Source organism: Garra rufa, chromosome 14, assembly GCF_049309525.1.
Source record: "Garra rufa chromosome 14, GarRuf1.0, whole genome shotgun sequence".
Lineage (NCBI taxonomy): Eukaryota > Metazoa > Chordata > Actinopteri > Cypriniformes > Cyprinidae > Garra > Garra rufa.
The window spans coordinates 32,455,028-32,473,546 of NC_133374.1; the positions used below are offsets into that span (position 1 = coordinate 32,455,028).

At 34.3% G+C, this 18,519-nt stretch overlaps 1 protein-coding gene across 1 annotated transcript; it reads left to right on the forward strand.

Moving 5' to 3' along the window:
* Positions 1-3,693: 3,693 nt before the first annotated feature.
* On the forward strand, positions 3,694-17,632 carry sgcg (sarcoglycan, gamma). Its single transcript, XM_073817474.1, has 8 exons — positions 3,694-4,064; positions 9,673-9,867; positions 10,028-10,129; positions 10,220-10,307; positions 11,339-11,458; positions 13,239-13,311; positions 14,148-14,271; positions 16,525-17,632. Exons 2-8 carry the CDS (start codon positions 9,673-9,675, stop codon positions 16,696-16,698), a joined length of 876 nt encoding a protein of 291 aa, XP_073673575.1. The 5' UTR covers positions 3,694-4,064; the 3' UTR covers positions 16,699-17,632.
* The last annotated feature ends 887 nt before the right edge of the window (positions 17,633-18,519 follow it).

Sequence of the window (18,519 nt, forward strand, 5' to 3'; positions counted from 1 at the left end):
CATTAGGCAGGATATTATGCTCATTTATCATTCATTAACATCAAATATAGCTTTTTCTCTGAAATATGTAAGTAGTAACAACTTTTCATGGCCACTCAATCTAATGTTAACTTATAAAAATGTGTGCAATTCAAGTGTCTGCATGGAGTGTGGAAGCTGAATAATAGTGTGCTCACTGCATGACAGATGGAGGCAGCGGTGTGTTCACTTGCTCTTAACCCTCATGTGGTGTTCATGTCATTTTTGACTGGAGAAGATTTTCTTTTTCCTGAAAATACTAGTTAATGTTATCGCATTGAACTGAAACTTAGTGACTTTGTTCACAGAGACTATAACAACTTGTCCACATTTTTTTTTTTTCACCTTGTTACACCTATGGTGTTCCCGGTCAAAAATGACAGGCCTACACAAAATAGCTTATAAATCCCTCGTTATGCTATATTATCCCCAAAAATTGGATTCAATCTTTTTATCAACTTGTTTTCTTTCAATTAGGACTGGTTTTGTATTCAATTTTCAAACAGTTTAATTGTAGGAGTCATTTATCCGAGCTCCTGGTCATTGAAAGTGAATGGGGGAGACTGAAAATTAGAGAAAAATTTAGTTGTCAGGAGCATGTTTATCATGTTCACATATGTATATGTGTGCTTGCAGACATAGAGCCATTGGACATGTGCATGCATGGATACATGTATGCCACACACACACAAACTATTTTCTGAAAGAAACATTCTTTTTCACAGTGATACATTTTTTTTATCTAATATCCATTCATCAATCTGACATTACCACATTCGAACACACACTCACACACCTAAACTCACACTCACGCACAAACTGGCTGTGACTGCAGTGACCCTGCTTCAAAAGAATCTCTCTTTCATGTTCTTGTTTCATCACACCTTCCAGACAAAATATTATGACATTTTGTTTTGGAACTGTGATGTTCTCATTTTTTTACTTAAAAAATTAGATGCCTACTCTCAGATAAATGAGGCCCACAATTAATTAGATGCAAATAGAAATATAAAACCAGTCCTAATTGACAGAAAACAAGTTGACAAAAAGATTGAATCCAAGATTGGGTGAAAATGTGGTTAAATGAGTGATTTATAAGCTATTTTTTATAGGCCTGTCATTTTTGACCGGGAACACCATAGGTGTAATAGGATTTTGAACACCACATGAGGGTTAAAATACTACATTTTTGGTCATACAGATAAAAGTAATACATCTTTCGATTCTGTAAAGACTTTACGTTTATTTGTGTGCATTCACAATAACAACAAAACCTTGCGCTTTTGTAAAATAATGCTTTCTGCCGTCTTGGTCTCTGCAAACTTTGCGAAACTTCGAAACTCAGTGTATGCTTGCCTTACAGACATGACAAAATATATCTGTAAAGAGTGAAATGTCTACTTTCAAATTAACCAATTAAAATAGAAAACAAATATTTTCAGATAATGTATTCCGTATGAATAATGCATACAGGCGCATCACTACTTCGAAGAGAATTCTTCTCTTATGCCGAAAACAGAGAAAGCAATAGTTCATCAATAAATTATTAAACGAAAATGCAGTCTCCTTGCTGATTTTCCAGGACACATTCATAATTATTATATCTGCTGGTGCACTGTGGCAAGCCGTTTTTGCATGCACTTGAGCGCTTATTAGGCTATGTAGGCAATTAAAGGCTCATTATTATGATTTATATGGTTTATTAATAAACATGTGACTATTAGTCGACTAATGCTGAAAATGAACGACTACTAGTCGTCCAGAAAAAAATTCAGTCGAGGGTAGCCCTACAAAGTACACAGATGGAGAACTAACTGACTTTTCCTACATGATTACACAATGCGGGAAGAAGTGCATGTGCATCGCAGAGCTAGTGCAAGATGAGCATTTGTGGGTAAAAAACGTATATCATATGTAATTTTCTTTTAAAAAAATAAAATTGTTTCACTAGATAAGATCCTTATTCCTCAGCTGGGATCGTAAAGACTCCTTTGAAGCTACATTTAAACTGCAATTTAGACCTTCAACCAATTGATCCCCATTAAAGTCTACTACAGTGCCCTCCACTAATATTGGCACCCTTAGTAAAAATGAGCAAAGGTGACTGTGAAAATAAATCTGCATTGTTTATCCTTTAGATCTTTCATTTGAAAAATTCACAAAATTCTTACCTTTTACTGAAGTAAAACAATGGAAAATGGGGGAGATATCTCATTATGAAATAACGTGGCTCACCCAAAAACAAACTCCAGCATATTCACTTGTCAGACATGATTGGAACTTCAAACAGGACTGCCTTCTATGGTCAGATGAAACTAAAAATTAGCTTTTTGGCAGCTAACCCTCCAGATGGTTTTGGTGCAGACAGGGATAAAAAAGTGCCCCAAATAATGCTGGGTCTTTAATGTTGTGGACCTATTTTTCTGCCAGAGGTCTTGGACATCTTGTTTAGATACATGGCTTCATGGATTCTATCAAATACCATCAGATAAAAAATCAAAACCTGACTGCCTCTGTTAGAAATCTTATAATGGGCCATGGTTGCATCTTCCAGCAGGCCAATGATCCAAAACAAACATTAAAATCAACTCAAAATTGTGTCACTGAGCACAGAATGAAGCTTCTACCATGGCCGTCCCAGTTCCCTGACCTGAACCCTGTATAGAAACTGAAGAGAAGAAGCACCCGCATAAAGCTGGGAAGAGAGAGATTCTGTTTGAAGGAATGGTCTCTGATCTCCTGTCAGGTGTTCTCCAAACTCATTAGACAGTGTTGGAGAAAACTCAGAGCTGTTATCTTGGGAAAAGGATGTTGCAATAATTGGGTGCCAATAATAGTGGCCAACGTGAACTAGAGAAAAACATTTCATAATGAGATTTCACCCCTAGGTTCTATTGATTTACTTCAATGACAGGTTAGAATTTTGTGTTTTTTCACTTTTTCAAATGAAAGATCTAAAGGATAAACAATGCAGATTTATTTTCACAGTCACCTTTGCTCATATTTACTAAGGGTGCCAATATTAGTGGAGGGCACTGTATATGGAGAAAAGTCCTGGAATGTTTTTCTCAAAAACCTTAATTTCTTTTTCGACTGAAGACAGAAAGACATGAACATCTTGTATGACACTGTGTTTATATGTTTTTTATTATAATTTTATTATAATTATATTATATGTGTTTTATTATAAAGTGTTTGCAGGTGGTTCCCTACTGGCCCAAATGAAAACAACACTAAATTTTTACCACCCATACGTCTGAAAAGTCTACTTATAAAAATATCAGCACACATCTCCTCAATGTCCCAAAAATGTAAGTCCACAAAGATCTATCATAACAGTGTGGAACTTAAATTTCCATTTTTGGATGAGTTTTGTGGACTTGTTTTATAACCATTTTCATGAGGAGACATTCTGACTCCTGAACTACGTGAACTATGTAAGAGAGACAACACAAAGCTCAGTACAAGCCCGAAGCTTCTGCTGTTGGCAGAGATGCATCTATTAATACTCCGTCCTGTTTTAGCGTGACCCGCCTTTTTAGAGAAGGACTTGCTATCCAACAGACAAGCAGATCCTCAATGAGCGAAGCCACTAACTTTAGTTTCCTATCCGGAGCTCATGCTTAGAAAGTGACTCACATGCATAAAAGTCAAACAAGTGCAGAAAACGCTCTATAATTCTCTCTTGGCAGTCATTTTTTCCTTCTTCCCGGTCCCTCTACCCCTCCCTCTCTCCCTCCCTCCCTTCTTGAGAAACAACACAACTAGCTACTGGTGTTTACGGTCTCGCTAATGAATCCGCTCTTAAGTGATCATTAAAGTCTTGCATTTGCGTAACGCGAGGTGTAGAGACCTCTGAAGGATATGTGAGCTCCTGAGAGGAAGTTTGGGGCAGGGGGGTGTCTACGCTCAGACTGATCCAGAATCAGATTTATGGAAGGCAGCTGTTGAGGGTTTGACAGACAGACGGATCGGAGGGCTGCTGCGTAACACAAGCAGATTCGAGTCTGCAGAGGAGTGTGTCAGATCACACTAAAACAGCAAGGGTAAGTCACACTTTAAGTTTACTCTTATTCTTTCAGATTTCTGACTTGGTTTTTATTATTAGTCTTGTTTGTCATGCCTAAAATGTGGAACAACCGGAGACATGAATGAATGAAAACCTGACACACAGTATACACTGAATAAACAATGCTCATTGTTGTTTGGTAAATTCTATAATCTTAACTCATTAACATCATCTAAATAGTATCAAAATGCCTACACAGCTTTTAATGGGGTGCACTTACTTTTGCACAGAACTGTATTTTTATTTCGTTTTCATGTTGTCAAAATATTAATATACATAAGCCACTGAAATGAAGAAATAGTCGCACTTCTGAAGCCGAACATATGAATTCCCAGTCATGTTTTTTGCCCTCTGATCATTATTTCAAACACTTTGGCTGTTTTTCCTCTTTAAAATGTGAGCATGGTCCGGGGACCTATTTTTAGAGGGCCGAGGCATTACGGCGCGCTGGAGTTATGCAGACGGCAAGATTAGACGGAGTGGGGAGAACTCCACAGAAACAGAGCAATATCACGTCCGCTCAGTCTTCCTGGGTCCGGGGGATATTTGATCAGGTCCAGCTTTGACACCACGAGGATCTCCGAATCTCTGTAACAAACAAAGCCAGACCCCAGTTGCTTGAAAAGACAGTGTTCTGCTGTAATTTCTTCTCTTGGCAGCTCAGACGAGGCTGGAAACAGTGAAAGAGCATCAGTAGGGTGGGTTAATGGAAAAAAGTCCTGAGGGAGACCGAGAGAGAAAAGAGAGAGGCTGTCTGTGAGCAACTTGTGGAGTCAGGATGTTTACTTTCTTTTACAAGTTTAATGATCCTCTGCAGCCAGTGATATGGTATAAATGTTTAATTACCGACTGGTAATTATGTTTTAAAAGGGATTAGAAAGGAATGGGAATTGGATCTTGCGACTCCAAACCCAAGGAATGTTTGGATGAGTTGCCATGGGGAGACATGAAGGCTGTTTCAGTTTTTCCTTCATCGGACAATGGCATGTTCACAGTATTTGATTCAAAGCGAATGCTGTGCTACATACAGCACTTGGAAAACGGAGCTGTTTTGACAGGAAACAGCAAATATAATGAGATTAGTTCAGTTTCAGAACTAAAATTTACAGATAATGTACTCACCCCCTTGTCATCCAAGATGTTCATGCCTCATTTCTTTCGTAAAGAAATGAGGAAATTAGTTTTTTTGAGGAAAACATTTCAGGATTTCTCTCCATATAATGGACTTCTATGGTGCCCCTGAGTTTGAACTTCCAAAATGCAGTTTAAATGCAGCTTCAAAGTATAAAAGTTGTAAATGTTTTTAGAAAAGAACCAATCGTTTCGCTAGATAAGACCCTTCTTCCTCGGCTGGGATCATTTAGAGCCTTTTGAAGCTGCATTTTGGAAGTTCAAACTCGGGGGCACCATAGAAGCCCATTATATGGAGAGAAATCCTGAAATGTTTTACTCAAAAAACAATTTCCTTACGACTGAAGAAAGAAAGACATGAACATCTTGGATGACAAGGGGGTGACTACATTATCTGTACATTTTTGTTCTGAAAGTGAACTACTCCTTTAACATTTTATCAAGAAAATGTGAGCCATTCTATATCGATAGTTTAAATGTCGCTAAATTTGTGTGGCAACACTTTTTGTCGAGAAAAAGGGCTTTAACGCAAACACGGTTTTTATGGAACCATTAAAAACAAAAAAGGTTCTTCTATGGCATCGTGAAGCACCTTCATTTTTAAGAATGTATATTTAAATTTTTTACGGCACCTTTAAGTACTTTTAGTAAAGTGTATAGTGTTTTATATACTATTTTTAGGGTCATTCTTCAATTGGGGTGGCAAATGAGAAGATTTGTAAAAATGCTTGCTTGTTTGTTTGTTTGTTTTTTACAATAAAATGTAGTGCTATGCATTTAAAATTAGCTTAATATGGTATATCCATTAAAATTTAAGCCTAATTTTTTTTTTTTAAATCAAACACTGGTAAAACAGCCACTTATCTTTGGTGTTACCAAGAAAGACAGTAATACCACAGACAAATTAGCCTAAATCCAGACTTTTCTAAAATTGGCACTGCTATTATGATGATTTCAAGATCAGGGGATATTTTGGAAATATTAATTAATTAATATTTGTATTTTATAATGTATTTATCAACATTTTGATTAAAATATGTCAGATCTGCAAGTTATCAACATAACACCGCAGACACAAATAAAGTGTGACATGAAATTGTCAGAAATTTAGCTAACTTTAAGAAAATTAATGAGAAAGAATGTACTCACCATGCACCCCTCAGATCAACCATCACCTGCAATGACCTTTACACACAGGAAATAGTCATCCATCCATTGTTGTAACACCACAGACATGAATTTTGGGACACAACTTTTTTCTTAGATGTATTTTTAAAACAATTTAATGAAATTGTTGAAAATTTAATGAAAATCTATATTCACAATATAACCACTTTATTTGTGTTAAAAAATGTTGTTGCAATTACATTCCATGATACCTCTTTAAGGTATGGCGGTAACATGCATATTTTGTTACAAATGCAATCTCTCAAACTTAAATATGTATTTTAAAACAAAAATGTAACAAATTGTGTTTACCCTGCAGATTACAAATATGCAAACATTTAATAATTTATTGTTTATTTAAAGTTTATTTCAACTGTTGTAAAGTAGAGGGACACTACTTGCCACCACAAATGAAGAATGACCCTTTACAAGTTTTTATTTACAAATAAATGCAGCCTTGGTGAGCATAAGAGACTTACCACATTTAACCAACCACAAACTTTTGAACGGTAGTGTATGTGTTTAGGGTAATTTAGAATAAGAATTCAGCATACTCAGGCATACTTAGCATACTTATTTAGGCCTTAGGCCAAGGATAGTTTACTCAAATGTTTACTCATGTCATTCCAAACCCATAAGACCTTTACTCATTTTCGGAAAACAAAGAAATCTTAATTTTTTTGAAGCTTTGAGAATTTTTTGTGCCCAAAGAAAAACAAACAAACACTTTATTCAACAATTCTTATTTAGTCTTTCTCATGTGCTGTGGTGCTCTTGAAAATGTCAGCAGATGGTGACACGGGGGAGAAGAATTGTTAAATAAAGTCGTTATTTTTGTTGCATAGCTTTGTAAAATTATGGTTGAACCACTAATGTCACATGGACTATTTTACTGATGTCCTTGCTATGTTTCTGGGTCTGGGAACATTTCAGTTGCATTGCTGTCCATTGAGCATCAGAAAACTCTCGGATTTCATAAAAAATATCTTAATTTGTGTTTTGAAGATGAACAAAGGTCTTACGGGTTTGGAACGACATGAGGGTAAATAATTAATGACAGAATTAAAATGTTTGAGTGAACTATCCCTTTAATTGGCCTTTTTTACACCTAGTATTATTGTTTGCAAGTGGTATTTTTTTTAAGTTATATCGTATATCATATTAGCCTGTGTTTCTCATATTCACTGTGATTTATCTTCTTTATGGTACATATCATTTGATATGTAGGTACATACCAATATTAGTTGTTCTAAACATTTGTAGTTTGTACTTCATGGATCAATGACTCACTTTGTTATATAATGAGAAATACACGTAAAATGCCATTCAACCATTCAGTGATTTGAACATACCTCTTCTATCATGAGTATATTTCTGATTTCAGAACTGATATTTTTTGATAAATTAAATTTGATAGTTATACAAATGCCAGGTTCTGTAATGAAACTGTAGGTCCTTAACGTGATGATATTCACAGCGTTAAAGTACTTGGCACAAGCTGATTTGTTCATGCTGCATTGGCAGCCAATGAGCTTGCTGCTTTACATATAAATGGCATTTTGGTTAGCATTCACTAGAGTATTTTGCAGCTGAAACCCTCCAACTTCCCCAGCTCCACCTGTATAGATCTGCTACGGGTTATTATATATGCTACTTGTGCAGCAGCAATAATCTACAGCAGCAGCAAATTTACCATATGCACGGAGCATTCTTTAGAACTTCCGCATAATGATAGGCCAGCTAGTAAACTTCCGCTGAAACTCATTTTATATGTGTTATATATAGGTGGACACTCTTGAGACTCCTCTACTGCCTCGTTCTTATCAGAAACTGAGAAAAATAATAATTGCAACATTGTAAATAGTGATAGCGGCATGAACATTCAGTTTCATATTATTTAACAACATATAATTTAAATGCCAAGCCATGTAATCCCAGGAGAGTACCTGCATAGTTGTACATTTAAATGCTGACAGCTAAACACCATCATAACGTGTTTAGGCTAACGTTAGCTAGCTAGCGATACTTCTCTTCAAGGACATCTTAATCGCATTCTTGATGATCAGTAACTTGCCTTCATAGTCAAGAACACATTTTTTAAATCTTGTAATATTTTAAAGCCTTTATTATTTTTCAACTCTACAGCTGTGCAATAAAATTTCACTTCAAAGATTCACATTTCATTCATAAAGACAACATGGAAAAAATGTCTTTTTAAGATGAAAATGACATGAAATTACCTTTATAACCAGAAGATGGCAGCAGAGGATCAATCATTGGCTGCAGCTTCTATTTCAACTCCCTATAGTTTTTTCAAGACGTCTTGCTTTTCGATTATAAAATTACTAGTATAATAAATTATAGTACTTTTACCGCACTAAAGTATATAGTATAGCAAGTGCAGAAAGTCATTAAAATAAATAAGCTCAGACACAAAAAGCCAATAAGGGTGAATTATATAACTTGTATATAATTCACTTAATTAAATAAGTTAAAAATTAACGGTATAAGAATTAATGCATGCCTTACAATACATACATATTACTATCTTTTAAGCTTTATCTTCAACTGTAAAAGCTATTAAATAGCCTATATTTAACCAACACAAACTTGTTACTGCTGTAGTTTTGTTACTCTGAATTTAATCTGAATCATTTATTGCACAGATCTTTTTTTGACATCAGCTTGTCAGATGTTTTGTCCGGTTATTACTGTCAATCATAGCAATGACTCGCACATATTTAGCCGATTTATACTCTTTTTTTTTTACTTGCATTTGTCATTCTTGAAACGGTATACATAGACGTTTGGTGCTCTTAGGCAAACAAAGCTTTTCTTCAATTGTGAATGGATTATGTAGAGAAAATGAGCAAAGTACAGTATTACGGCACAGTACAGTTGATCAAAAATGACTTAGCTGGCTTGTCTAAAACAAGGAAGTAATCCGTGCATATGGTCAATTCAGCTGCAGTGCAGCAGATCTGTTCCATCAAGACCAAATATATTAACATTGTCATATATTTTCATCCATACCTTGCTAAAATCTTACGAAAGTTGTTATGATAGAAATGATCATTTTTGTTATTATTATTATTATTTAAAAAAATGTAGTGCAAACAACATTTCGATCAAAAATCACAGTCAAGGTCAAAAGGTTTTTTAAGTAGCAAATCATTTGACTTTTTAATGACAAGGCAAGGTTAGTTCAGGTTGTAAAATTTCTTTTCATGAATCGTAATATTCATTAATTAGGTTATAACTGAGTAGTTGACCATCTTCATTGACAGATGGTGCGTGAGCAGTACCTCACCACCACAGACGAGTCTGGGGCCCTGGCTCCAGTCTCAGACTACATCTACATGATCGGCATCTACGGCTGGAGGAAACGCTGCCTCTATCTGTTCGTCCTGCTTCTCCTCATCATTCTGGTGGTGAACCTTGCCCTCACAATCTGGATCCTGCGAGTTATGTGGTTCAATACGGTGAGAGGACTCACATATGTAATTCATTATTAATAGAAAGAATTCTCTATAATTAGATTCTACCCTTGGATGAGACTTTACATCTCAGCTGACCACTGTGTGCTGTCACATGAAGTCACACTGATGCTGAAACAGCACTCTGTGTTTTTGGCTCTTGCAGGAAGGCATGGGATACCTGCAGGTCAATGCAGATGGACTGAGACTGGAGGGAGAATCAGACTTTCTGTTCCCCGTCTACGCCCAGGAAATTGACTCCAGAGAGGTAAGAGGTATTTAAAGTATACCCTTAAACACAGATAAATAAAGTAGATTGATTTAGTCACATAATTTGCTCATTCATATCACATTACAGGATTCAGCTCTTCTAGTGCAGTCCTCTGAAAATGTTACGCTCAATGCGCGCAATGCCAATGGTGATGTAACAGGAAGTGTGTCCGTAGGTATGAGATATACAAAATATTTCTTGGTTGATTTCATGCTTTTGTCAATGTGGTTAACACTACAAAAGCCCACTGTATCACATTTGATACACTCATTTTAAAATTTGTTAGTAATGATGAACACTTACTGGACTAAAGCAACTTATAGGCTTACTTAAGTTACAGTATCTCACAAAAGTGAGTACACTCCTCACATTTCAGCAACCATTTTAGTATATCATACTTTATACATACTTGGCCACCCCGTCACCTTCAGCTTTCTCAGCAAGGCAATCTTGTTGGTGTGACGCACAGAGCAAGTGCTTAACCTTGTTGATCAACCCTTGCAAGGCCTGTTCTGAATGAAACCCGTCTTGGAAATCCTCTGTATGACCCTGTATGTTACTAGTGTAACTCGGTTTCAGGGTGTTACTGAACCTCTAATAGCCTTGGCCATCTTTGTGTGGAGAGCAACAATTCTAATTCTCAAATCCTCAGAGAGTTCTTTGCCATGAGATGCCATGTTGAACATCCAGTGGTCAGTATGAGAGAACTGCACTTAAAGCATCTAATTTTAACTGCTCTAATATAAGATACACAACTTTGTATGGTCCTGTCAAGCAGACAAAAACATGATAAATAGGACGATGATAAATTGCATGGTTAACATACTGCTGTTATCATTTAGGGTGTACTCACTTTTGTTGCCAGCTATTTTAACAATAATGGCTGTATTTTGATTCATTTTCAGGGGACAGTAAATCTATACTGCTATACAAGCTGCGCATTGACTACTCTAAAATATATCCAAGTTTAATTTCTATAGTATTGTCCCTTCAGAAGATATACTAAAATGGTTGCTGAAATGTGAGGGGTGCACTCACTTTTGTGAGATACTGCATATCTTTCTTAAAAAATACAACATTAAAATGAAAAATTGGATATAGAAGAATAAATATAGTCTGTTTTTATTAATATTCTGTTTGAATATTGATTAAAACTTGTGTGATGTCTGTCTACAGCCTCTTCTCATTTATTTCTCTCCTCAATAGGTCCCAATCAGGCTGAGGGTTTTGGCCAACACTTTAATATCAGCTCAAACCATGATGAAAATTTATTTTATGCAGATGCAAATGGAGCTGTTGTGGGAAAAGGAAAGCTACGTGTAACAGGTGAGCCTGAAATTAGACCTGCATTTTTAAAAAAAAGGTAATCTGTAGTATTATTAGTACTGCAATAATACTAGGAAGTACAATGTTGCACTTTATTGCGTTATTTCAAATGTTAACAAAAAAAAAAAAAAAATTAAGATGAAGAGTCTAGTCAGTATATTTTGTGAATATGAAACTAACTTGTTAAAACTAAGATTTTGTAAACAACAGATCCGGCCTTAACAGCAAATGCCTGGTATCCCATGATGCACAATGGGTTCACACACCAGATTAAATATTAATACTTCATCTAAACTAGCCTAGAGCTACTGTATTTTGATTTTTGTTACGTATAGGTGAATCTCACAATACCTGTCTAGACTATTCTTAAAATTATATTTCACCCCAAATTTAAAAGGAGAAGAAATTATATTTTATTTAAAGAATGAAGCCTGTTTTAGGACCTTCTAAAATTGCAAAAAAAAAAGCAATAATATATTTCTTATAGATGAAAGCATTTGTTGCAGCACCTTACATTTATGCTTGTTGTTAAAGTTGATTGCATTGAATACTTTAATATATACAAAATTTAAATACAGTAAAACATATATAATATACACTACCAGTCAAAAGTTTTTAAACAGTAAGTTTTTTAATGTTTTTAAAGAATTCTCTTCTGCTCACCAAGCCTGCATTTATTTGCTCCAAAATACAGCAAAAGCTGTAATATTGTGAAATATTTGTACTATTTCAAATAACCGTTTTCTATTTGAATATATTTTAAAATGTAATTTATTCCTGTGATCAAAGCTAAATTGTTTTCAGTGTCACATGATTCCTCAGAAATCATTCAATATGCTGATTTGCTGTTCAAGAAACATTTTATTATAATTATCATCAATATTCAAAACAGTTGAGTATATTTTTTCAGGATTCTTTGATAAATGGAAAGATCCAAAGATCAGCATTTATCTGAAATAAAAAGCTTTTGTATACCATTCAATTTTTTTTTTTTTGGGGGGGGGGGGGGGGGGATTATAGAAATTAATACATTTATATAGCAAGGATGCTTTAAATTTATCAAAAGTGATGACAAAGTAATTTATAATGTTGCAAAAGATTTCTATTTCAGATAAAGAGACCTGAAAAAAATTATACTCAGCTGTTTTCAACATAATAATAATAAATGTTTTTTGAGCAGCAAATCGGAATATTAGAATGATTTCTGAAGGATCATGTGACTGGAGTAATGATGCTTAAGATTCAGCTTTAAAATCACAGGAATAAATTTCATTTTAAAATATATTCAAATAGAAAACAGTTATTTTAAATAGCAAAAATATTTCAAAATGTTACTGTTTTTGCTGTACTTTGGATCAAACAAATCAAGACTTGGTGAGCAAGAGAGACTTCTTTAAAAAACATTAAAAATCTTACTGTTCAAAAACTTTTGACTGGTAGTGTACACTGTAAAAAATAAGTTGCTGCTATAATCAACTTAGCTAAGTCATTTCAACTTAAATTATTTTATAAATTGTATGTTTATGTTTAATGTAAAGTTGAAAATTGCTGAAAATTGCATTTTGACGAGTTAAAGTAATGTAAGAACACAAGTTGTCATAGCTTATTGGTCATATCATTTTTTTTTACAGTGTAATAACGTATTCGATAATCTGTATTTTGGCACATAAATGCCATGATGTGATTATTTGCTTAAAATCATGACCGTAGACACCACCCCCAATGCTGAATTATTAGTCTACCCCTTTGTGTAATTGTAAGTGTTCTGGTGTTTGGACAGGTCCAGAAGGCGCTTTCTTTGAGCATTCTGTCAGGACTCCTCTGGTCAAAGCAGTACTTAACAAAGAGCTAAAGTAAGTAGACACTAAATAATTACTAGCATCTTCCAGTTAGTGCTGTCAAAAGATTAATAATGATCAATCGCGATTAATCGCATTGAAAATAAGCATTTGTTTTCAAAATATATGTGTGTGTACTGTGTATATTTATGTATATATAAATACACACACACACACACATATTTTTTAGAAAACTGTTTATATATTTATATTTTATATAAATATACATGTAAATATTTTCAAAATATATACTGTATGTGTGTGTATTTATATATTCATAATAAAGTACACATTCATATATTATGTAAACAATAACTTTTATTTTGGATCTGATTAATCACGATTAATCATTTGACAGCACTACTTCCAATAAGGCAGTTTTGGCTAATTGGTGTTTGTTTATTATATATATATATATATTTTTTTTTTTCAATTTCATCGCTCTAATTTTATCTCTGGATTTGCTGTACTATATTTGTTTTTGTTTTTTTTCTTGAAAACATTTTTGTTTTATAAGGTCACCCTATTAAAAGTAATGCCTTATGTACAGTACTGGTTATGTTACCAAAAATAACTTTTATAGACATTTCCAGCTGGGCATTAACCAGCTGTAAAGTGTGATGACCCAAGTTGCCAAGGCATCTGGTTTTCAAACAAAGCCTTAATTCTTCTCTGCTTTAGAAAAGTCTTTCACAAATAAATTTCATGCGCAGTTGCACACAGTCATGCAGATTCCTCTCAGTTTCTATGTATCAATCAGAGTCTTCAATTTGAGAGGATCTTGTGGCCATCTTGTGCCTAAATGATGTATTGCAATGTGCAGTATCTAAGCATTCCCTTAATGTTTTAAGACTGGAGTCTCCAACACGCTCTCTCAGCATGGATGCCCCAAAAGGCGTCCACGTCAAAGCCTTGGCTGGAAACGCTGACGTGACGGCACACTTCGATATTCAGCTACACTCAACTGCAGGACTGGTAAGTACGCCTGTCTGCAACTTTTAAGCAATCCTGAAAAGCACACCAATCTCTGAGCTGGCATAACTCATATAATTTGGTTTTGGAAGAATATGTTGACTTTTGATTGTAGAAGTTGGTGTTTTAACAAATTGGAGCCTAATCTAAGATATAAATACAGTTTTTGAACTGTAAGATTTCTAATGTTTTTTAAAGAAGTCTCTTTTGCTCACCAAGCCTATATTTAATTGATCCAAAGTACAGGCATACACAAATAGTTTTACTATTTAAAAAACAGTTTTTTATTTGAACATATTTTAAAACGTAATTTATTCCTGTGATTTCAAATCTAAATTTGAAGTATTATTACTTCAGTCACATGATCCTTCAGAAATCTTTCTAATACTCTGATTTGCTGCTCAAAAACATTTATTATTATTATGAAGATGATGAAAACAGCTTAGTAAATGTTTTTAAAGTTTCTTTAATGAATAGAATGTTCAGAAGAACAGCATTTAACTGAAATAGAAATTAACTAGAATGTAGAATAGAATGTAACTTTTGTTACATAAATGTCTTTATCATCACTTTTAATCAGTTTAAAGCATCCTTGCTAAATAAAAGTATTAATTTCTATCATTTCTTTCCCAAAAAAAGAAGCTCACAGCTTTTGAATGGTATAAGAGTATAATGTTAAAAAAGCTTTTATTTCAGATAAATGCAGATTTTTGAATCTTTCTGTTCATCAAAGAACCCAGAAAAATACTGATAGAAAATGTTTCTTGAACAGCAAATCAGCATATTAGAATGATTTCTGAAGAATCATGTGACACTCAAGACTGGAATAGAGATACTGAAAATTTAGCTTTAATCACAGTTACAACTTTAAAATTACAATTTTAAATACATTCAAATAGAAATCAGCTATTTTAAATAGTAAAAATATTTCACAATATTACTGCTTTTGCATTATTTTGGAACAAATAAATGCAGGCTTAGTGAGCAGAAGAGACTTATTTAAAAAAAAAAAAAAAACAATAAAATGTTACTGTTCAAAAACTTTTGACCAATAGTGTATATATAATATATACTATATAGTTGAAACTAAGACTCCTGAGGGATGTTCCATTAAATAAATTGACCAAATAAGCCAGGCTTATTTTAGTTAGTCTGACTTATTGTCACTTGATTTGGCTCAAAATAAGTCAGACTAACTGAAATAAGCCTAACTTATTTGGTAAACTTGTTTTATGGAACACCCCCCTGGTGTCTTCTTCCAAAGATAAACAATAGACTAGTGAAAGTCTTTGTTTTTCTTTCTTATGTAGCTAATTACATAGTGGTTGTTAAAGGTTGTATCAGCGATTTCAAGCCTAAAACATAAAGTGTCAAATTCAGCTGACCTTTCTTCATGATCCGCTCGCTGCCTGCCCCATAAATCAACTGTAAAAAAAACGCATTTCTGTGGTCAGCTTAGGGTCCGAGATATGACAAAAAAACAATCGGTGCTACCAACCTTTCCACAGAAAAACAAACAGTGTTCCAACCAATCAGCGTCAGGGGTTTGGTGTTGTGGACTTTCGCTCCGCCTCCCTCACATCCCTCCACCAGTAGGAAAGTCCACAACACCAACCCCCTGACGGTGATTGGTTGGAACACTGTTTGTTTTTCTGTGGAAAGGTTGGTAGCACCGATTGTTTTTTTGTCATATCTCGGACCCTAGGCTGACCAGAGAGACGCGTTTTTTTTACAGTCAATTTATGGGGCAGGCAGCGAGCGGATCGTGAAGAAAGGTCAGCTGAATTTGACACTTTATGTTTCAGGCTTGAAATCGCTGATACAACCTTTAATGATAGCAATGATACTAATTAACTTTACAAAACTGAGATGCATATCAATAAATAAGCTTGATATTGTTTGTTAGGATAGGACAATATTTGGCAGAGATACGTCTATTTGAAAATCTGGAATCTGAGGGTGCAAAAAAATCAGAATACTGAGAAAATCACTTTTAAAGTTGTCCAAATTAAGTTCTTAACAATGCATATTGCTAATCAAAAATTACATTTTGATATATTTACAGTAGGAATTTTACAAAAAAATCTCCATGGAACATGATCTTTACATAATTTCCTAATGATTTTTGGCATAAAAGAAAAATCAATCATTTTCACCCATACATTGTATTTTTGGCTATTGCTACAAATATACCCCAGCGACTTAAGACTGGTTTTGTCGTCCAGGGTCACATATGGTTTCTGTTGTATGTTTCAGTTGATTCTAGATGCTGAAGGTGTTCGTCTGCCGACGTTACCTGTGGGAGAAGCCACTTCAGGTGACTCTCAGGGAATGTACAACACGTATGAAGTGTGCGTTTGTCCCAGCGGTAAGCTCTTCATCTCCAGAGCTGGCGTCTCTTCGACCTGCAGCGAGCGGCAGGACTGCTGAATGACCTTCTGTCCATAACACCCACACTAGAAACAAATCATGTTCTTACGTTGTCTTGGGCAAGGTAAAGAACCATCATAATAGGTATTAATGTGACTGAAAGTTAGAGGGTACATTCATCTATTTGGTTGGGGTTTTATCATGATAAGGAAGATGAAATGTACAGTATATACTACACACTTTCAAGGCAATGTGTAAGTACAGTATTTATGTTTTGGTGATTTTTTTTTTTTTTAATGGTACAGTCTCATTCATGTTTTTCTTACAATCTGCTTAGCCTACTCCCCACTGATGGTTAGGTTTAAGGGTGGACCTTCATGATTACAATTCACCACGTAAAATGGATACATTTTCTCATGAGATTGGGTTGTGTAGAGTAGACTGTACTTTATACTATATGTATATGGAACAAAATTGTTTTCTCCTTTTTTGTATAGAAATTGTTCAAAATTAGGCTGGGCAATAAAGGGGCTGGTAAACAGCTGACATCCTATGCAATATAATTTTGAGGTGCAATAAATAACCAAATTCTGTGTGTTGCATATCAGCTAGTTATTGTTTAAAGAATGATTATCACATATAAAACATACTGATACTGTCGTGCCACGATCTCCGAGGGTTATGATATATTCTTCTGTATTTTGTCAGTTTGATTTAAACTTTATTTTTAAAGTGCTTTGATATCAAATTAGCCATCTCTATGTATTTAAGTATCAAGAATGCTAAAAAAAATCTCTGTGGCAGCTTGAAACTTTTTTTTTTCCCCCAGAACTGCATATGTTCTGTTTGAAAATGCTGAGAGTGATTATGTTTGTATATACATTGGTTTGGCTTTACATTTATACATCAGTTGTACATTTTTTTTTTCAGTGGAAAAACTCATATTTTGAGGTTTATGTATTTGAAGTAAATAAATGTGGTACTGACATTTGAATTGTATTATAGTTTAACTATCAAGCATGCATTAACAAGTGCGAATTGTTTTTCCACAACCAGTGTTTTTTAATGTTTTGGCATGAGTTGACATGGTCATTTCATTCAAGCTAAAAAAAAAAAACATTAAACTTGAGGGAACATTTTGTTCCTAACAAAAGGTATATTTTTTATTATTACTTGGTACTATGACTAAACAGTAAATTAATTTAATGCATGATATTTAAAAAAATGTAATTAATAATAAGAATTATGAGATATACAGTTGAAGCCAAAAGTTTACATACACCTTGCAGAATCTCCCAAATGTTAATTATTTTACCAAAATAAAAGGGGTAATACAAATTGTAAGATCTTTTTTATTTAGTACTGACCTGAATGAGATATTTTACATAATATATGTTTACATATAGTCCACAAGAGAAAATAATAGCTGAATTTATAAAAATGACCCAGTTCAAAAGTTTACATACACTTGATTCTTAATACTGTTTTGTTCCACAGCTGTTTTGTTTTTTTTTGTTTATTGAAAGTTGTTCATGAGTCCCTTGTTTGTCCTGAACAGTTAAACTGCCCGCTTTTACCACAAATTCTTAGTTTTTTCAGCATTTTTGTATATTCGAACCCTTTCCAACAATAACTATGATTTTGAGATATTTCTTTTCACACTGAGGACAACTGAGGGACTAATGCAACTATTAAAGAAGGTTCAAATGCTCACTGATGCTTCAGAAGGAAAAACAATGCATTAAGAGTCGGGGGTGAAAACTTTTGAACAGAATAAAGATGTGTATTTTTGTTTTTTCATTTAGTACTGCCCTTCAGAAGCTACAGAAGATACTTACATGTTCCCCAGGAGACAACTCATGAACAACTATCACTGAAAAA

Bases quoted from the DNA above. Each gene is read 5' to 3' on its own strand.
- sgcg (XM_073817474.1), top strand. From the start codon at position 9,673: ATGGTGCGTGAGCAGTACCTCACCACCACAGACGAGTCTGGGGCCCTG. The intron at 10,130-10,219 runs GTAAGAGGTATT...ATCACATTACAG, and splicing joins AGGAAATTGACTCCAGAGAG to GATTCAGCTCTTCTAGTGCA. The intron at 14,272-16,524 runs GTAAGTACGCCT...TGTATGTTTCAG, and splicing joins TACACTCAACTGCAGGACTG to TTGATTCTAGATGCTGAAGG.